The sequence below is a fragment of the Monodelphis domestica genome, chromosome 3 (assembly GCF_027887165.1).
Source record: "Monodelphis domestica isolate mMonDom1 chromosome 3, mMonDom1.pri, whole genome shotgun sequence".
NCBI lineage: Eukaryota > Metazoa > Chordata > Mammalia > Didelphimorphia > Didelphidae > Monodelphis > Monodelphis domestica.
Window position 1 is genome coordinate 61,377,077 of NC_077229.1, and position 21,785 is coordinate 61,398,861.

General features: G+C 41.3%; 1 protein-coding gene across 9 annotated transcripts in view; it reads right to left on the bottom strand.

Annotated features, from left to right (window-relative positions):
- Positions 1–760: 760 nt before the first annotated feature.
- The window catches only part of ARHGEF18 (Rho/Rac guanine nucleotide exchange factor 18), a 122,821-nt gene continuing 101,796 nt past the window's right edge, over positions 761–21,785 (bottom strand). For all 9 annotated transcript variants that reach the window (XM_056821995.1, XM_056821994.1, XM_056821993.1 and 6 more), the window contains 11 exons: positions 17,407–17,585; positions 16,124–16,215; positions 13,506–13,697; positions 11,906–12,055; positions 10,973–11,097; positions 10,173–10,241; positions 8,377–8,424; positions 7,489–7,956; positions 5,839–6,163; positions 4,144–4,266; positions 761–4,038 (listed from right to left, as the gene is read on the bottom strand). In XM_056821995.1, coding sequence (XP_056677973.1) covers positions 3,875–4,038; positions 4,144–4,266; positions 5,839–6,163; positions 7,489–7,956; positions 8,377–8,424; positions 10,173–10,241; positions 10,973–11,097; positions 11,906–12,055; positions 13,506–13,697; positions 16,124–16,215; positions 17,407–17,585 — 1,935 coding nt within the window. In that variant the 3' untranslated portion in view covers positions 761–3,874. The remainder of the gene's footprint in view (positions 4,039–4,143; positions 4,267–5,838; positions 6,164–7,488; positions 7,957–8,376; positions 8,425–10,172; positions 10,242–10,972; positions 11,098–11,905; positions 12,056–13,505; positions 13,698–16,123; positions 16,216–17,406; positions 17,586–21,785) is intronic.

Below are 21,785 nucleotides of genomic sequence, written 5' to 3' on the forward strand. Positions count from 1 at the left end.
CTGCTCAGAAGGAGGCATGGGTGAAGTACCTGACCCCAAGTTCATGGGTCTACATTGAAGCGTTTATTATTTAAGGGCTTGCATGTGCGGTGCAGTGTGAACTCCATGAAGGAAGGGAGGCAGTGCCTCCTTTAAGGGTTCTTTGTCATCCCACACAGGACTCAATAGAAGGCGCTAAATAAGTATTTGTTTATTCTTTAAAAAAAGATTTACACAAGAACACTGTAAAGAAATACAAGTCTGAAAGATTTAACTGGTCAACGATAGATTGCATTTCCCGAATCAATGAAGAAACTTCCTGACCCAGGAGATGGATACCTACAATATAGAAAGGGGCCAATGTGGGAATTTGTTTTGTGCTTGTTATACAAGTTTTGTTTTTAATCTCCCCCTCCCCCCCCCCCCCGGGGTGAGTGTGTGAGAAAGATTTTTGTTCACTGAAAAAGAGAAAAATTTTACACCAACCAAAATAGTTGAGGCTGGGAGACTGATTTGCTCAAAGCCTGAGGTGCAACTTCTCAGCTTTATCATTACCTTAAGATATCTGCCTAAAGGAAAACTTGTTTCCATGGACTACAAACCCCTCCTGCTGGCTATCCCATCAAGTTGAAGGGATGGGGGTGGGGGGCACACAGTGTCTCATCAGTGCCTTGTCACAGCCCTACACCCAGCTAAATCCAGCGGAGAAGCCACAAGACTAACTACCCCTCCCGAGTCCACCAAACTTAAGCTCAGACATATTTCAAACTGAGACACAGGCTTATTTTAGTAATTTTTTATTGCTAGAAATCAGTACTTGGGTTCCAAGGCTGTTCTGAAATCGTGCAGTTGAGAGTTAGCACAATCATTATTAAAAAACCCCAAACAAAAACAACAAACCAGGGGGTGAACTAAAATCACAGAACAATTAACGAAGTGCACGGGTCAACAGAAATATTAACATGTGCTTAACCATCAATTTTACAAATAGATACTAACAAGAAGTGACAGGGCTATTACTGGCAGGAGAAGAACTATGTACAACAATGCCATTCTAGCAGAACCAAGGGCCCTCCCCAACCACAGGGAAGAACATATGGTTGAATTTCAACCCCCTGAACCTACTCGCAGGAATATTCACTAGATCAGAGTCACTGGACTAGACATCAAACTCTCACAGCTCAGTAAAGAACAGTGACGCAAGCACAGCAACAGAATTACAGATAAGAAAGTTTCCTTCCAAGATCAAACAAATTTAAACTTTTCTAAAGTGCTCCAATACTTCAGTACAAAAAATAGAAAACACTGATTATGAAGATGGCACAAACAAAACTGAATGTGTGGTACATTTGTGGTACAAAGGGCAATGAGAACTGCTGATGGAAAAAGTTTTAAAAAGAGAACCTGAGCTTTTCTCTCAGAACTTCACTTGCTGAGCAGGATCTGCAAGCACAACAGGAATTGGAATGAATGATGTGACACTTGTTAAATCCTTTCTTCAAGAGGGGTGAGAGGAAGAGATTGGGTAGAGATCAGAAAGAAGCATTAGGAACTCATTTCTGAGCAAATAGCAAAGCAGAACATCCCAAATGCCAAAAAGGGGATTTCCCTTGCTAGAGTGAACGTAAGAAGGAAGACGGTTTCTGCTTTCAGTCCCTGTTGCAAGTTCACGTGGAATAGGTTTCAGCAAAACCAAGCCCACTTGCTTGCCCTGACTTCCCAGATGAAACATGGGACTGCTCTGGGAATATCTAGTAACACAGCGCAGCACTCTGGTGGACAAAGCAAAAACAGGAGAGCCATCAATTTTTATAGGGGGAAAAATGTGGCCACAAAACGTTGGGAGAACGGAAAAGAAAAAAGAAAGGTCTCTGATTCCAAAACTGTGGTGCCAGGCAATCTAATCTCTCAGGACTATGGCCTTTTCTTCTAACCAAGAGCTTGGGCTTGGCTGTTCTCCAGTCTGCCTTTACCCCACCTCCCAGGGATGTTGTGTGTGTAGTAAGTGGTAGGCAGACAGCACATCTGGCAACAGCAGTGGCAGAATCCCAAAGGCTTCAACAAGGATGTGACTGGAACCTAATCTTGCAGGTGGCAGTTCCCAAGATGACAAAAGGAAAGCCAAATGGCTGGGTCCCAATGGAGCCAAAGGACCTGGGTTCTCAGGGATAGGCCCTAGAGAGGTCAGTCCACGGCTACTGTTGAAGGAGTCCTATAGTGCCTCTTTACAAAAAGCTCCAGGCAAGATAGATGGTGGCATATAATTCAGTTTCCCATGATCTATAAGGCTCTTGCTTTGATTAAAATAGGAGTTGGTCCTTAGATTATAACAAAATTTATTAGGCTTATTTGGATAAGTAAAGATCAGAGAGATAGAAAAGGGACCTGAATCTAATTTTTCCCCATGGCTCCTCCTGCAGTCCCCAGCATGGAAGTTTGTAGGCAGAGCACCAGAGTCAGAGAGCGTGAACTTCCTGCACAGCCTCTTTTATAACCTCCTGACTCCCCTGCTCCTGTCCTAGCCGTCCAGGTCAAGTTCAGGTGACTCCAGGTATGCAGGTAGTCGACAAGAGATGATCTCACCTGTGTGACCTCAGAAAGGGGGAGGGTAAATTTCCTTCACACACATGGCAGTAATATACCAGTGCCAGCACTAACTCATTTTCTTATATGTGCCTATGTTCCCTTCATTCCCAATATGTTTGCTGCTATTTAGCCAGCTGCTGATCTGTGTAGACACCAGCACTGAAATCTCCTATTTTGAATGGCAATAAATGCCTCTTTTAGCAGGACATCTACTGTAACAATCTAGAACACAAAGGATCATAAAAGACAGTAACCTATTGCACTCTCAACCTTGCTAACATTTTTTAGATTTAACATCTTCAATGATCAGGAAAATATCCCAATCTTGAGGTTCACTATGAACCAACATATAATTTGCTTTGGGAATTTGTACCACACCCAGCAAAGCCTCAGAAGTAGAGAAGAGCCTCTGACTGCAAATCTGGGACAGCCAAGAAAGCACCTCCAACAGAATGGATACACTCCCTCCATTAGCCTATGGGGCCTTGAAGCTAAATGTTAAGGTCCAATTGGACTCCCGCACTCTAGGTACACCTTCCAGCTCACATATGGGCCAAGAATCGATGGCCCTAAGATCACCCTAGAACGGGTAGTTTGCTAGCTTGTTGCCTGACTGCTTTCTGAAATTGCATCCACTGGCCACAGCTCTGTAAAAACAGATTCAAAACAGATTTCTACTTCTTATCCAAACAGGATCCTATTATTCAGAATAGCTCCTTAGTTCATTTATGGTTTAACTTCCAATTAAAACTTTTTCTAAAAGAGATTAAAAACTCAACCAAAGAATCATTGCAAATTCACCAAAAAGAGCATATTATGGTGGATGGCAACATATCATAGATTTGAAATTGATCTCCTTAGGCCTGTGATGGTGAACCTTTTAGAGACCGATTGCCCAAACTATACCCTGTTGCCACATGTGTACTGCCTCCTTACTCCAGGTAAGGGAGGGAGGAAGTGTTCCCACTGGGCTGCTGGGAAGAGGGGCAGGTGATGGGAGAAAAGTCCTCAGGAGCAGTGGAGAGGGGGAAGGGATCAGCCCCCTCTGGCAGGCGTGCCATAGGTTCACCAACATGGTCCTAGGCCATGTTCAAGTCCATAGTGGTTATGCCTAAAAGAGAAAAGCAAATGCCCAAATTGTTACAAAGACCTTTCTGGAGCCTCTAGGTGAACACTGTAGCAAAGGAAATCTGGCTTCATCTGAAGCAGATGTCACTGTGGAGGAGATGGAAGATGCCAGCCAGCACAGGGTATCCTGGAGTCTCCATAGAAAGAGGATAGGACCAGGCACACCTGGAGCAACAGTAGTTTAGAAAAAGATAACATCTTCCTTGTTGGCATCTTCTTCAGAGGTGAGGTGCACAGGTAGCTGGGCTGGAGGGGAGAGGATAGGAGTACTGTTTGGCCTGAACATGTTTCCTAGGTTGAGATGGGAGATCTCTGAGGGCTGGATGTCTGCTGGGATACATGATTCTGAAAAACACAAGATCCAAGTATTGATCCCAACTCAGCAGTCATAAGTCATTCTAGAAGATTGCCCATTAAACATCCATGAGACCCTCCTTGTCAAAGCCTTACCTGGATGTATAATAACATTCTGGCTTGTCAGGACAGGACTTAGGGACCGGCGGTTTCTTATAGTGTTTTCTTCTTTGCCCATAATCTTATTGAGCATCAGTTGCTGTTTTAGGTCAAATGAGGCTGAAAAAAAGGAGAGGGATTTCCAAGGACTCTCCATGGAGGTTCACAGATTGTCTCCCCCTACACTGCCTCCTAGGTCTAGGGATTGATGAAGGACTGTTGCCAGGTTCTGGGCAGGAATATTTTAGATAAGGGGAAGGAAAGGGTTTTTTTTTTGTTTTTTTTTTAGCCTCCATTTATTTATATACAATTAGATATGAGATAGTATCTCTGCCCATGCACCCAGTACCTTTCATCATGGATGTCACAGCCTATCAGGCAAAGCCAAGAATCACTTCCTTATCTCAGAAGCCTATCCTGAATCTATGTTTCAACCTTAAATTCACATCCAATTAAAACAAAGTATAGTAAAGACTCCACCAGATACCTCCAGTTCTGCCTCCTTGGTCTACTGCTAATCAAACATTGAAAAGTTTTGTGGCAATTATTTTATTTTTGGTGTATATCCATTTAGCATAGAGTCCCTTCTCTCAATTTTTCTCCCAAACAGCAGTAACTGTATGAGTAACAATCTACCTTATGAAAATCTAAATGAAGGAGACAAAAGGTTTAGGACCTGGATTGTGTGATGCATGAATAACAAGCCAAAGAGAACCAGGGGTTCTTCTTTGTGTCTCATCTCTCAGCTTCTGTACCACAAGTTAAAAGAGCTTCTGATTCTAGGGAAATTAAGTACAATCTGAATCTCCTACTTTTTTTTTTTAATTTGTGAGTACAGTCTTCTGCGCTCTTTGCTATAACCAAGGCCTAGTCTGTTGTGGGGACCCATGCAATAATGGACTATAGCCATCAAGAAGGATAGTAGGCAGACCACAATTACTCAGGAACAAACCACACCCCAGGATTCAAGAGATATCATTCTACTCTGTGGGCACCAGTATAAGGGGTTCCCTGACTTCACAGCTGAAACATAGCTAAAAAGGATATTAAAGTGTCTTTCAAGTGGCCACAGCTGTGGCTTTAGTGTTGTCTCTCACTGGCAGAAACCACAGTCTTAAACAATCTTCTCGGGGGCAAATATAGCTTATGCTTCTATTTCTGCAACTTAAAAAGCCATTTAATGCTGGCCTAGTCTAGCATGGCCTCCACCCTAAGGCTAATGTTAGCTCATTTGAGAAGTTCCCTCTCTTCTAATCCCTCCATCTCCCTAGTGACCAAGACAGAAAAAAAGTGATATCTGTAAATGGGCGACCTCAGTATTGTCACTAGATTAAACAGGTTCCATTTTCTCTTCAAAGTTCTTCTTTCAAAGAATGAGTCTGTGGTAGTTTGTTACTGATAAAAACTCCCAATTAATTGTATTCAACAAAAGCATTGACTTTAAATTCCTTTCAAGGCTCCTTCTCTGCCTAGCAATTGACTGGCTTCTCCTCTGTCTCTGGGAAAGTGGTCAATGAACCTTCTACCAGGACTCTAAGGTTGGGGATTAGTCATCAGCTGTGATTTCTGATAGAGGAGCCTGGCCCAGCCCAGAACTAGACACAAAGACTGCTCAGATTTCCCAAAGGACTTTCTGCTTTGGACATTTCCTGAAAGCCCCAAAAGGAGAAGAGAAGCAGTACAAATACTAACTGGAGCTGTCAGATCGCTGGGAACCTTTGCCTTTTCCTCCCTTCTCTTTGCTCCCCTTGGTGAACACAGCGAGCTTTGTAGGAATCTGTTGCTGGACAGCAGCTTGCTTTTGGATCTGGTTGGTGGCACTCAGTAGCTGAATCGGCACATCATTCTTCACTGGGCGACCCTCTGCTGTTGTGCTGTCCCTACGAGCCATCTCTGGACGCTCCACATAATCAGATCCAGACAACAGTGTACTGGTCCTCCCTAAGGTCTTGGCTAGGTGTCCAGCCCCCTCAAGGCCTTCACCATTGAAATTCAAGGAGGTGCTCAGAATATGGCCCTAGAAGAAAAAAAATCACATTCAATCCTGACCTGGCTCAATCATTGTCATTGTTGCTCCATTCTTAGTGTTTATTTTAGTGCTTTTCTATTTAAGCATATTAGGAAACATTGCTTCAATGTGGAGCCCAAAGTTCTCTTCTAAGAAACCTTCCTTGTAATGATACCAACAGAAAGTTAATTCTCCTTTTGTTGAATTCCTGAAGCATTTATTATCAGCAGAGCTAATTTAGTATCTACATCTATTAGCTGGTAGTACAGCTATCAGCACATGTGGCCTCTTTCCTCAACTAAACCAGAATGATGGGCAGGGAGTATGACATTCAAGTATTTTGAATAAGTGAATATTCAATTAGGGTTCTTCAGGACAGTCAGGTTATACTTTGGTTTGCTTCAATAATTATTTTATTCTAACAAAGACTTTATGATTCACTTTCCAAGTCTCTTAAGACTTAGGACTTCTTTTCTAGGTCTCATTTTGAGTTAAGAAATCATATTGATCCTAGAGCTGGAAGGACTTTATCAAATGAATTATTTTCACCAACAATTTCCCTGTCAAATGACAAAATTCTAGAATACATTAATTCAATGGTTAATGTCCATCTAGAAAAGGGAACTGTGGTTTACAAAGAGTTGGCATGATAAACTCCATCAATCTTGCTCTGTTCATGAAAGAAAGATGGGCAACCAAAGTCAGAGAGTTCCATTTAGAGCAGACTAACCGTGTTTCCTTTTTTTGGACACGGTTACTAACTTAATAAATCAAAGGAATGTTGCAGTTATAGTTTAACTAGATATTTTGCAAAGTATATGATAATACAAGTAGATGGATTTGGAATTGGTTGAATGGCTAAGCCCAAAGTCTGATGGAAGGTGGTCTCTGGTGGTATAACCCAAGGATCTATGCTATTTAACATTTTTATCATTGACTTGAATTAAGTCATATAGGACACATTTTTTCAAATATGCATGTGACAAAAAGCTGGGAGGATTAATTAGCGCACTCGACGACAGTATCAGTATTAAAAACTACCCTAAATCAAAAGCTCAGTCAACAATGTGAGACAGCAGCCAAGAACACTCAAGCTGTAGTCTCATCCTTTATTTGTGCAATTTATTATGAGACTCTGCAGTTATCCCTTTTGAATTTCCCAATAGATTCAATTTTAACTACTTCCCCCAATAAACTAGTTCTGTTATCAGAGCCAGAAAGTCCTATTTTTGATGAGAAAAAGCTCAACATTCAGCCAAAGACTAATACAAAGAATAACCCTTTTCCCATGTCTTCTCAAAACCAAGTTCTCCAAAAGAATTTGATGACTATACCTCTATTCCTTCAGGAGGTAAGGTGCCAGACACAGTGTTCTGTTTTTTCAATTTTTTTAGATGCTCAATCCGGTCCTTTTCCTTTTCCACAGCTCGCTGGGATTCCCGGAGCCTCTCCAGGTCATGCTGATAGGCTTCTCGCTGCCTGTCCAGTTCCTCTTTATCCTGGGTCAGCCGTTCCTTAAACTGCTGGGACTCATTCTCGCGCTCCTGGAGCCTGGCCTCAGTGTACTCCAGTTCTTTCTGCTGCCGCTCACGCTCTCGCTCCCAGCGTTGCTGTTCCTGTTTGAGCTGATTCTGGAGTTTTTGGACATTGGCCAGTTCTTCTCTCTGTTTTTCAAAGTTCCTCTGTTTCTCTTGTTCTAACAGGAAGTTTCCACGTGTTGACTGCAGCCTATACTGCTTTTCTTTCTCCAGGATCATGGCCCTCTGCATTTCAATGTAGCTGTCCTGCTGAGCAACCACAGCCTGAAAGACCCAGCACAAAGCACGATCAATGAGAGTCAGAACCATCAGGGGCCTCTGTTAAACAAGGCTGAGTCTCTGTGACCATTAAATGGTAGTCAGAACTAACCACAGCCTTCTTTTTTTAACCCTTTCCTTCTGCTTTAGAATCAATACTAAGTATCGGTTCCATGGTAAAAGAGTGGCGAGGGCTAAACAATTGGGGTTAAGCCATTTGTCCAGGGTCACACAGCTAGGAGGTATCTTGAGGTCAGATGTGAACCCAGGACCTCCTGTCTCTCAGTCTGGTTCTCTATTCACTGTGCCACCTAGCTGCCTAATTGATCATAATTTTAAAAAATGATTAAAAACTATGCCCTGCCTTGGACTCTAAGTTATATAAAAACAAGCAATTAATTTCTTTTCTAAATGTGCATGTTTTACCTGAAGGTTGAGAAGTAATTGTGACAGCATCTGTATTCTCTGTATAAGCTACGGAGAAGGAAGAAAGCAAGGTTTTTAGAAAGAAAACATCACTGACTTGAAACTGTATTTAGGTAGGGGGGACAACAACAATGACCATTTATCAAGTACTTACTCTGAACAGGCATTGTGCTAGGTGATGTGCTTGGTGATGATACAAAATTTAGATAAAGACTATATGGAGCTAAGAGTCTAGCAGAGGAAAAAGACATTCACTGTTGCATCATAGCCTAAATGCATTTAGTGATTCGGTGAGGCCTGAGATAGGTCATTATTGACCAAAGGGATCAAGGAAGGTACAAGGAAGAGGTGGCATTTGAGTTGGGCTTTATTATCAGTATCATTTTTTAAAAACCTCTACCTCCTGTCTTAGTAAAAATTCTAAGACAGAAGAGCAGTAAGGGAAAGACAATTGGGATTAAGCGACTTGCCCAGAGTCACACAGCTAGAAGTGTCTGAGGCCAGATCTGAACTTGGGTCCTCCTGACTCCAGGTCTGGCACTCTATCCATTGGGCTATCTAGCTACCCTTGAATTGAGCTTTAGAGGAAAGACGGGTGGTATTCAACAGACAAGAGGAAATGGGAGAGCACAATGTGTGCTTTCAGGTTAGAGAGGTCAAGACCAATTCAATGGGAAATAGTGTAGAAGAGTAATACAAGTTAAAGTTGGAAAAGGTGCCAGATTGTGTAAAGTCTTGCCCATTGGACAGAGGTACCTAAATTGTGTGCAGTTATGCTCAGGTCTTTTAGATCTCTATATAAAAAAGATGTTTCCTGGCATATGTAAAAAGGGTGAACTGGAGCAGGGATGAAGGTGAGATAGGAATATCTTAGGACACTTGTAATAGCTCTGGTGGGTGGTAAAAAATAAGGACCTGGAAATACAGGAGAAAGATAATGCAGAATATACCATGGAGGTGGAATTGGCAGGCCTTTGTAAGGGACTAAATACAAGAATTCAAAATAATTTCCAAGATAATCAAAATGGGAAACAGGGTGAATATATGCACCAAACAGATACATTGGCAAATGGAGGAATAGGTTTAAGTTTGATTTAGGACATCTTGATAGAGATGTCTTAAAAGCAGTTTTTTAACCCTCTTTTAAAAAATGACAAGCACTTCATATTAAAAAGAAAAAAGAAAAGCCAAAGCCTTACAACAAACGAGTAGTGAAGCAAAATGAATTCCCATACTGGCTATGCCCAAAATGCTCATCAGGAGAGGAGATGAACTCTAGAGCTCAGAAAAGAGGGCAAGATGAGAAATAAAGGTATAGAAATTCTGGCTATAGAGATAAAAGTCCAAGTTCTGAGATTAAAAAGACTGTTAAAGGACTGAGTATAGAGAGAAAAAGAGGGCCAAGCACAGGCCTTTGTGCTTTGCGACTCGAGTCACAAACGCAGAGCAAAGAAAGAGATCCAAGTGAACCTGACCAAAAAGCAGCCAGCTAAGAAAAGAATGTTAAAAATAATAAAAAAAAAACCCATAGACATCAGGAGGCTCTACACTAGATGAAAAAACCTTCACTAGCTTTGGCAGTGACCTCTGCCAAAACTGAGAGCAGTTTTACTAAGACAGGAGCCTGATCACATAGGCCTGGGGAGAGTGGGGTGGCAAAGAAGAGGGCCCACTGGCCAAAGACATGGGAGGAACTTATGTTAGTACTTACAGAAGAGTGTGGAACACTCAGGACTGAGTTGAACCTAAAACGACAAGACTGAAAGTAAAGGTGACATAATGTCAGGAGTGAGTACCTCAGATTCCAAGATGCTTGACAAACTGTTGTTCCAGTCCACTCGGGTTCCCTCTGTCTGAAAGGATAACTATAGAAGAATACAAATTAGTTTCTATTACATAGAAAATAACATACAATTACGCTGTTAATAATAATGTAACATTCTATGTAATTATATTTAATAGAGTATATCATTTTACATAGTTAACAGTATATATGCTTACATAGTTAATAATATCACAGTTTTACATTTATAATTTTAAAACAAGAGAATAATTGAAAAAGTCCTAAGCTATTGAAGCTTATAAAGACTGAGGAACTTGCTCAAGGTCACACTGGCAGTCAGGCCTCCTAGGCTTCCTAAGACTCATCATTACTTACCACAAGAATGGACACTGACGGAGAGCCCCGAGCACCCATTTATCTCCCTCAATGGACTCCTCTCCAAATTTCTATGTTCTCCATCCTATTGGTGCTAAACTGCCCACTCCATCCCTCTCATCCTCCTCTTCTCCTGCTATGTTGTAGTCCTTCCAATGTGTCTTCTAGCATGTCTGCCCCATAGCTAAGGAGCTGGTTTTTCATCTTAAAGCTTTTCCTTTTTCTTCCTCCTTCTATCACTAGATGAAATCTGGCTCTTCCTGATGGCACTGCATCTGCCCTGGCTGCTCTTCCCAGGATTGGTTGTAGTCTCACTCACATCAGTGAGTTCACTAATCTTGGTGAGGGAGTTAGCATACTCTTTGCTCCCCATTTCCATTTCCATGCTGCTGAATTCAATTTTAGAAGACAGAGAATTAAAAAGAAAAAATAACATACTATTTGTGATCCCTCTTCAGAATCTCCTGAAAGGTCACCAAGCTGTGAGTCTGAGCTGGTAAAGGGATTTCTCCGGTCTTTGAACCAGGTATCACTATTGCTGACCTTTTTCTTAAAACTGGCATCTTAAAAACAGACCAAAAAAAAAAAAGTCCTAAGACAGTCTTGTTAGGATGCCACATTGTGAACATTTAGTTTTAGAACCAGAAACTAGCATATTTTATACTAGAAACAAACTTGCCAATTATTAGAGCAGCTCTCAAGTTCTCAAACTGGTGACTAGATAATCACTCTGAAACCCAAGGGGCTGTGAGTTTCCACTGGTTGCTTTTACAGAGAGCAGAGGATGAAGCTTCTATGACTCAAGACAATTGCATCTACACTACTAAGAGGAGACCTGTCAAGATTGCCTAAAGCAGGACAGAATATAGAAGGCAATTTGAGATGGATTCAAGTATACTTTTGGAAATAGCTCTCAGAGTCTACAGAAAAAGGGGCAATGAAAAATCTTTCCAGGGTCTGCCTGCATGGCAGGGTTTTGCCTGATTTACAGTGTTTCCAAGCAAGCTATATAACATTAATTCAAAGAGCATCAGTGGAGAACATCAGTGGAACAAATTAGGCTAAAAGTTAGAATGGAAGTCTATTGGGCTATCTATATGTATCAAGACAAACTGGTCTGGGAAGCATTATATTTATGCAAAGATGAGCCCCCAATGATGTCGCTTCTCTGCACGAGCACGCACGCACATACGTGTGTGTGTGTGTGTGTGTGTGTGTGTGTGTGTGTGTGTGTGTGTGTGTGTTTCACAGGAGCCACTATTTAAAGCTCAAACAGATTTGGGCATAAAGCAGAAAAAGGAGTATACTTTTATCATTTGAGAAGTAGAAACGTTTCCCCTAACTCTCTTCCCTGGGTATCTGGTTGCTTACTTTTATTTGTATTTGCATTATTGTCATAGCCTCCAAAGGTCTCTGCTCTCCTGGGTAATAAGAGATCATCCCCACCACCACTACCACCATCTTCATTTCGACAGCTGACAGTGCCCAGCTGCTTATAGATCAGGTTCTGGATATTCTCAACTAGAGAAGAAAGAGAGTATCGTATTATTGCCACCATATAACAGAGTAGTCAGACAACAGGAAAGAAACACAGAACATCATATCCCTTTGACAATGACTTGAGGTTTGGTATTTGCTGAAACCCATCCTTATTACTGCTGCCAAGAGAAACAGATGCCAATGTCTAAACAAGAAGTTGAAGACATATTATGGGATCTCTAATTTCTTTCCCTTTGAAGGTGACTACTAATTACCACTAAGGTTCATATCCTGAGCTGTGTTTAGAGAAGTATTGATATATTCACACTGAATTAAGCTATGCTCTTTTGCTCAGCCCTCAAGAGTATACATTAGCATGGTGGCAGACCTTGGGACAGGCTATAGCCAATGGAAGAGACAAAGCAAAATAATCCATAATGAAATTTTATCCATTAATAATGCCAATCCATCACAGATTTATCTATCAATGTAAGAAAGTTACATTTCTTGAAATTGAATTGATTTCAGATTTGAAAGTGAATTCAAAATAACCAATGTGACAGAGGCTGGCACTGAAGAAAAAGTGCCAGGCTGAAGAGTGTGTGAAACTGATCACCTTGATGGGGGAGGGGCCCCAAGGGATTGGAATCTGGAGGAGAAGACTCTGGCTGGTAGAAGAGTTCATCTGTATTATAAAGGGAGGTTAATTTGTACTAGTGGGATTCAGACCTTCAGTATAGAGAGGGGAAAAGAGTGGAGACCCCTCCCTTTCCTCAAAGAGGGGTAAAGGGGAGACAGCTGATGTTTAGGGTTGGCTCAGAGAGAGAAGGGGGGGGGGGTTGGAAGATTTTCCCTCTTCTGCCTTCCCTCCTTAGCTAAAGCTGCCCTCCCCAATTCGCTCTTGTTCCCCCCCCCCTCATTACTCAAGACCAAAGGGTCTCCCCTTGATCAGTTTCACACACTCTTCAGCCTGGCACTTTTTCTTTAGTGCCAGCCCCTGTCACACCAAGAAGAAATATTTGGCAGCTTTATCCATTAGCACACATGTGAAAGCATAACTGAGGGCCAGCACTGTGCCTGTATCACTCTTGCAAGTGAGTTCCAGTCCTGGGACAATTCATCTGTCAAAGGACAGACTAGGTGGGTCTCTTCCACTCCTTAACTCAAATAAAGTTAGGAGGTATACCACACACAGGGCTTTGAACATACTGGGTGCTCAATAAATATATAAATAAATAAATACATGCAGCACGGTGTATAAAAGAAAATAGTGTATAAGGAGATCTACAATATTCTAATCTAAGGTGACCTCCTAGTAGCTCTGTGCCTCAGCTGAGTCACTGACACTCTCTCTGGGCTTCAGTTTTCTTCTGCAAAATGAAGGAGTGCTAAATGATATATTCTATGACTCTAAATAACATCTTTGTAGTCAGGGATTGGAGCTATCATGTGTATCCCTGGTCCCCATTTGGAAGGGTCTTTTACTACCTACTTTCAGATACTGCCGATTTCAGAATCATCTCGCCTTGTAGGTTCTCTGAGGGTTCTCCTCCTCGGAAAAAGAACCTGGGTCGGGGACCTGGAGGAAGATCTTCAAAGCTGTTCATCTCGGACATTTCCAAATAAATCTGTTGTTTCTCAATGAGACTCTGAGCAATCAGTTCATCTTTTCTGCTTAAACGTTCTAAAAAAGGAGTCAAGTTAAAAGGATGTCAAGTCTCTTCCATGTTAATTTAAGATCTACTCAACAGAGATTTCTCAGTGTCACTGATTGTTCAAGGCCAAAACATGCACCAGTGTTAAAGTTACCTCAACCAGATGGGATTTTCATAAGAGGATGCTATAGAGGCAAGTGTGAAACTGGACTGGACCTACCTTAGACTTTAAAAAACATAATTTCTCTTAAAATATTTTGAACGCTCAAAAAGTCTAGCTTGTGCCCAGTTCTTGTAACTTCTTAGAAGAGCCTTTCACGACTCTGAATGCGAAGAGGGAAGAAGGAAGGTCTGAAGAGCCAACTTGTGACATAGGTCAGTAATAACCAATCACGTGTGTACTCTGCAGACTATTAACATTTATAAAGTGCTATCTTCAAAACCACCTGGCCAAGAATTATGCCTGTTGTAGAATTAAAGTAACTGGAATCCATGAGGTTGGATTTAAACCCAGGCCTTCTGACTCCCACTTCAGCACTCATTCTACTTCTATCACACTATGCTGCCTCTCAATGGCAAAGGGGCCCTATCAAAGAGTGCAGAAATCTCGACAATACCTTTAAATGATAATAAACCAGAAATAGTTATTAACAATGTGCTGGTTTATCAACTTTGTTCTGAGATGCATTCAGGAATCAGGAGCCTTGGCTTTAGCCTACTTGCAGTATGCTTCCTGATACTCCACACCAGAACTTTATGTGCTCTGCTAATTGGGCTCAGGAAGACCCTGACAATGCAAAGACAATGGCCCTTCCTCCCTCAGAAGCCTCTGTTGGTCAGAATGGCCCTTCTACTTATGTTATGGACTGCACCCCTAGGTTAGAGAACAGCAGACTTTATTTTAGAGGACCCTCAATTCCAGAGAGGACCTGAGGACACTGGCTTGGTCAGTGAAGAATTTATTTGATACTACAAAGTAATTAAGATTCTTTTAAAATCCAGTACTGGTACATACTCTTCAAATATAATATGTGCTCATTTCTCCTGTGTTACAAATAAAAGAGTGGTTGCCTTAAACTGTGACCGCAAAAATATGGTTTCAAGACAGTGTTTTGAGTTAAATCAAAAATAAAGTGGTTGCCATGGGAAAATTCCCAAATATGAAATACCCAAGTCAGCTGGGTTTTATAGAGATTTTAATTAAGACAAATTAAGGAATTAATGAAAGGGAGAGAGAGAGGAAATAATGAGAAAAAGGCTAGGCCAGCCTAGGTCAGCCTAGATCTAAGCCTTAAGAGAGAGATCAGTCACTCTTTAATCCACTCACCACAAGATTTGTCCCAAGCAAGATTCTAGTGTTCAGAGAATCCCTCCAGTTTAGCTCCTCAGCTCCACTAAGTTCAGCCACTGAGCCCTCCAATTCAGCTTTGGTAAGCTGACTCTCCGAGGCCTTTCTGACCTCCTTCTTTTAAAGAGAATTTTCTCCTATGTCACCTCCCCCAAGTTTTAGCATCTACTAATCACAGTAGACGTTTTCCAAAGGGCTGACCATTCTTAATTCACACCTTATTTAGTTCTCAACTTCTCTGGGTAGACTAAAATTTCTTAGTAAGTTCACATCTCTTTGCCCCTTGAAAGTTTGCAAGTTGCCTGACCTTTATAGGTACTTAGCACCCTTTTGTATTAGATCTAAAAATAGACCTAGCTTAAGGGTTTTAGCTTTACTTTAAGTATGGGCTGGGTACCTTTCCATTGTTCAGTAAGGAGTTCACAACTATCTTCCACTAAAGTATGCCTAAGTATGGGTGGAGTAATGTAAAGTTCTCACATACATTCCTAAGTACCTCCATTGTTTAAAATGGGGAATGGTCTTAACCAAATGTTCTAAGGAAGAGTCTGAGAATCTTTAACATTCACAAGTCTGAGAAATTTTAAGATTCACATCTGGCAGCTTGGCTAAGGCTAATTTCCACTCATTTGCTTGGTCCTCCCTCCTGATTCCTCAATCCTATTGTCACCTGTTCATCAAGCTGCCTAAGGAGGATCCTTGAATAGGATGAGAAGTATTTCCATTTTTTGCCCTCACATGAACATGTGAAATAATCTTCTAGGTAATATTGGATTGAAACCAAACAATAAGCTGTTGGCAACTTTGAGGAACCCTGGAAATGGGCACATATTGAGCTCTACCATTGATGAGTTGTGTGACCTGAAGCAGGCCTCTTTGCTTCTCCAAAATGAGGGGGCCTGGTCTAGATGACTTCTAAAGTCTCTGCCAATTCTAAATTTATAATCATAAACTATGATAAGATGCTAAACTTTAGATATACAAATAACTTCTTGGGAGCTGAGCTCAGTAAAGGGTAAAAAGAAGGCAATACCTGGGATCACATCCATCCCCTCACCCCCATCCCATGCAGACTCTCCTAGCAGAATTTGCTCCTGGTCTCTTTACCTTGGAATTCTTTCAATTTTACAGCTCGGGCCTCAGCCATTTTTCTGTCTTCTTCAGCCTCACTGAATGGCTCTTCTTCTCCATCAGGGCAACTGAGGAAAGAAGGGAGAGACACTGCTGTGATCTGAGTCTGTGCTTTGCTCTAGACCATTCTCTGCTTTCTTAAAAAGGGAGGCTATTCTTCTGAGGGCTCTAACAGAAAGGGGTGTTAAGAATTTTCTTTAATTAAGTAAAACCTTCTGTTCATCACTAGCTTAGAAAAAAAGGCAGAAAGAGTTAGAAGAAATAAACCAGTCAACATTGCAGAAGACTATGTACACAGAGCATCACACTATTATTTATGAGTTAAAAAGAAAAATGTATGCAAAACCCTCAACACATCATAGAGCTCACAACTTAAGATGGGGAGAACATAGACAACAGAAAGTAAGGACACACTCAATAAGCAGAAAGAAAATCCAGTCGAATAGTTATTCGAAGGCTCTGTGCTAGGTACTTTTAATACTTAGCCTCAACTACGTGCAATACGGATGGATTTCTGGAATGGGAAAATGTGGACAAGATTAGCCTAGGAAGGTTTCCTAGAAGTGGTGAATTTCTAACAGAATGGTTAAATAATTTGGCAAGAGAAAAGGAATAGCATTCCAGAAAGAGGGAACATACTTAAAAAAATACTTTTAAAAGGGCAGAAAGCAGGTTTGCCTGCTCAGAGCTAGCTAAAAGCCAGGGTATACATAACAGGATTGAAGTAAAAGCAGATAGGAAGTGTAGTGCGGGAAAGAATCAAGACAATATGACAAATGGGGGAAATCAAATCTGCAAACAATTTGTTGCTGTTATGATGAATGCGCCATCTGGAATCTACCCAATGCCTACGACTCTAGACTTTTACATAGGTAAACCAGCAGTGAACGCATGGGGATTTTTAAATAATTGTCAGGCCCTTTCAACATCTCAAAGGCTGATCTACTATCAAACACAGATTGCTCTTCTCACTGATGGGACAATAAAATCTGTTCCTCTGAGATAAGAAACACCCTCCCACCCCATATACCCGACCCCACTCCTCTCACAGCAGAGAAGGAGGCAGAGTGCCATCTATGCTGGCTGCCTTACAGAACCTACACCAGCTGTTTAGTTTTTTTAAATTAAACAATCTCTTGGTGGGATTATTAGGATAAAAAAGATAGTTAACTTCCTTTTGACCACAAAAATAAAATATTCACTCTAAAGCGAGCAAATGTACAAATGGGAAAGAAAACCCTCCTAAATTTTTTATGTACCTTTCCACAGCTCTGCGGATCTGGGCCATCCAAGAATTTCTCTCATCTTTGGAGCAGGTATAAATTTCATACATTTCTGGTCCTTTCAGAGAGGCACTAATCAGAAACATTGCTTTTTCCTCATTTGCTACTTCCCTTACAATTAGCTTTTGCAATGAAATAACAGGTGGCTTTGAGTCCTGAAAAACAAAATCAGAATTGGGAGGGGGGGGAGGAGGAGGAGAGAAGAGGTGGTTACCATCACTTTCTCATACAACTAGCTGAGTATAATTTCTCTCTAGAAGCAGCAGCCTGTTGGCGGTGGGAGTGGGGGTACAGATGTGCCCTGTTCATTTTAAACCTAAGGAAGAAACCTAGTAAACATAAAGGAAAACATGTTGCCAGCAGGTTTGCTGCAGAAAAGGTAAAAGCAGAGCAATTCATATTTTCTGACATCATGGGGTCATGGAATTTTTCACGGGCTAATGCTGTGTTGTAACATCATCTAAGAAGTATTCAAAACGGTGGGCACACTAAAACAAAGATGACACATTTTTTAACCATTTGCATTTGGCCAATAACTGCCCAAGAGAAGAGTCAAGTCACTTTCTGTGTATCTTCTCATCCCTTCACAGCTGATTTTCTGGGAAAAGCCATCTTCATAAAAGCTAGTCTACAGAGGATGCCATTGGCACCACCTCATCCTCAGGTGGCTGTGTTCACAACTCCCCTGAACCTCAGTGCCAAATCTAATAGCCTCTGCTCAATTCCCTCTACTTAGAAACATCAGATTCAATTCCTCAAATATTTACTAAGTTCAAAAAGTTGAACATTTATCAATACCTACTTATTATTTTGATACCCTGTTCAGATCCTTATTGCAATCTTTTACTAATCTCTAGATTATTCTCCCTTTTTCAAAGAGTTTCAAAGAGTATTTAGCTCAGTCTTCTTACTTCTCCAACCCAACTTTTGCCCTCAGACTCAGGAACTTCAATATACATATTAACATCCTTACCAAAAACCTAGCCTCCACCCCATTAACTTCAATTCCCCTGTCCTACATTCTTAGCTCCCCATAGAGATAGTAACACTTTAGCTCTTACCATCATCCATAACTGTTCCCCCCCTAATCTGGAAGTCTGAAATTTTCTCAGATTGGATTCCCTACTGCTCTTTTCCACTGCCTTCCTCTACTTAAACCCTGCTTACTGTGGCTTCCAGTCCTGCTCCACTCAAATTCCTCTGCCAATTCCAGACCATCACCAATACTTCTGCTCTAGCTGCCCTTTCTTTCCCATAGAATTCTGACTCAATGGTTAACCATTTCAACTATGTACTAGATTTATCTTCAAATTCTTTGCTTGCCCTCTTGTCCTGATTCCACTCAAAACTTGCCACTGTGTTGATTAGGTCCACTAGAAATTTGTTACCCAATTTCAGCTAGGCTTCACTGATGTGTGGCAATTTGACAATTTTTATTCTCTCCTATGAACTTTCAATTGACAAAACATATAAAACACCAACACGCTGTCAAACGAATCTGCCAGTGTACATAACTAAAAATCAAGAGTAACTGAAAAACACCTAGAAAGTCAATCATATTGCTGCTTCAGCTACTTTTCTGGTAAATGTTTCTCTCCTACATGACTAACTTCAGCTCTGCCCTGGATACCAAGCTTTACTTCACGCCTTCCTTTCTAGTATCATACAATTCCAGCCTTTAACCTGGAAGCTCTGCTCCCCAGATTGGTGGTCCTTCCTTTTCTACCCCTACTCAGCCCTCTGAGACATCAATGATTAATATGTATGACTCGGATAAAGATCTATCAAAGAAGATTGAGAAGGATGTTGTGAGGATCAAGTCAGTTAATATGGGGGGGAGGGGAGAGAAGAGAGGAAGCAAGAGAATGAGCACTTGGCATAATGCTGGAACACAGTAGGTCCTATATAAATGCTTATTGTCCTTCTTCCTCAACTCTTCCTATGAAAAACAAGGATTAAAAAGATACTGGCAGAAGGTATCTGACTGATGTGAGATGAGGAACAGGGGAAAAGAGAGAGTTCTCTGTGAATGGCTTCAGCTTTTCAGTTAAATAGGAAGAAGAGTTCTAAGCTAAAAGGGTGGAAGGAAAGTCTAAGGAGGGATGAAAAAGTCTGAAAGAGGCAACTTGGAGTGGTGGTGGTGGTGGGAGATACAAAAAGGCACCTTGGTGCAGTGAGGGTCCTATTTCTTTGAAAGGAATACAAATCTTCTGTTCATATTGGTTCAAAACCATAGACTGATCCTCTTCAATCGCTCTTACCTCTTATTTCTAATCAGTTGCCACCTCTGATCAATTTTATCAACATATTCATTTCTTGCATCCATCCCCTTCTTATTCCGTTCCCATCTTAGTTTAGGCTCTCCCAACAGCTTGCCTGGGCCACTTGCTAGTGTCCAGTCTCTCTCTCTTTCTACTCCATCCTCTACTCTGCTGTCAAAAAGTCTCCCTAAGGCACACCATACACTCCTGTGAATTTTAAAACTTTACACTCCCCAACTCAAATCTTCAGGAAATTGCTATTGCTTCTAGCATAAGATAGAGTCTTTCCCCAGGAAATTCAAAGCCCTTGATCACCTGAATCCAGACTACCACCTTTCTAGGATTATTTTTTATTATTTCCCTTCTTAACCTTTTTACACTACAGAGAAGATGATCTATTGGCTTATTTTCTGACTATGCCATCTCCCAGCTCAACTGTCAATTCCTACTGTCCTTAGCCACCCCCACCCCAGTTCTTCCTGTCCTCTCCCTTCTGTAAAAATGGAGATTTGAACCTCGGATTTCAATTCCCAGAAGTCCTTGGTAGCTCCCAAAGTTCCCTATAATCTCACTGGAGGTCCTCACCTGGTCTGAGAGCAAGAGGGGTATTTAAACTGACTGTACGGCCCCTCCCTGGCTCTTGGCTTCTGCTTCTGGGGACACGTGGCTCTCTACCAGGCAGGCAAGATGTAGGTTGCACGTGCTTTCCTTATTTTGTATTTTCTTTATTTCTTAATCTTTAATAAAGCTCTAAAAATATAATACTTTTGGCAGAGAAATTAATTTTAACTGCTACAGTTTTGGTGACCACGAAGGGACAAAAACCTCTCAATTTTTTTTTTTAAAGATAGCCTAGATAATGATTTCTAAGCAAGCCTCTTGACTCATTTAGCTCCTGCCTGCAATCTGGACCCAGATTTTTCTCACCTGTTTCCCACCCTTCCTGGCTCGGCCAGCAATCCGGACCACTCGATCACCTGGTGACCCGCCCACCCAGCCCCAGCTAACTCTAGCCTCAGAGCAGATCGCTCATCACCCCAGGTCCAGGACTCACTTCCACCAGCTGGTAAAAACGGGGATGATTTTTTTTCCCCCTTTAGACTACAATTAGCCTCCCCGTGGACTGGGGGTAAGGGGAGGGGAGAAGAAAGAAGGAAGAGACTTTTCCAAACAGGAACTTAAAGCATGGCTACTTTAAAAGGATATCTTTTGACTGTATTGATTCTTTCATTTATCTCACCTGAATGCCTGGGGAAAAATTCAGCTCCCTGCAACTCTTTAGCCAAATTTGAGATTCCTCACCAAGGGGAGGCAACTCAGGGGCTCAGTGGCTTGAGAGCCAGGCCTAGAGACGGGAAGTCCTTGGTTGAAATCTGGCCTCAGACACTTCCTGGCAGTGTGGCCCTGGACAGGTCATTTAACCCCCATTGCCTATCCTCCACCAATCTCCTGCCATCTAACAATAGACATCTAAATGGATAATTAAAAAAAAAACAAACTAAAAAAACCCCCAAGGAACTTTAAAGAGACTGGAGGTTATATCTTAAGGCATTTCAGACTCCAATGTTTTATTAAAAAATCTCTGTATTCTATTGCATTTTGCTGATTGTTTTGTTTAAGGTTTAACTTTGTGATTTTAAGTTCATATATTACTGCATTCAATACTATTCTGTTACACTGAATCATTTTAATGTACTGGGTTTTAACTATTGTTATATTCTGTTGCTTTTCCCCTATAACCATACTGAACAAACATTATTGAGTAGGCCCATATAAAAATAGCTTTTCTATTTTTGACTTTGTAAATTGTCACATAGAGGATAGATGGACTCCATCAGAAAATTTTTACAACAACCTTTGGAAAATTTAATGAGCTAAATATCTCAAACTGATTTTTAAGGGTTCTTTAGACATGATTTTTAGAATTTTTCTTAAAAATCTCTGGTCATTTTGCCTGCCCCTACCAGGAGGTAAGGCTCATTTTAGTAGCTGAAGTGAAATACAACTATAACCCCCAACTCTTACATTATAAAAATGTGAATAGAAGCTGGGAAGTTAATCCCAGGGCATATAGAACCCCTGGAAGACTCCCAA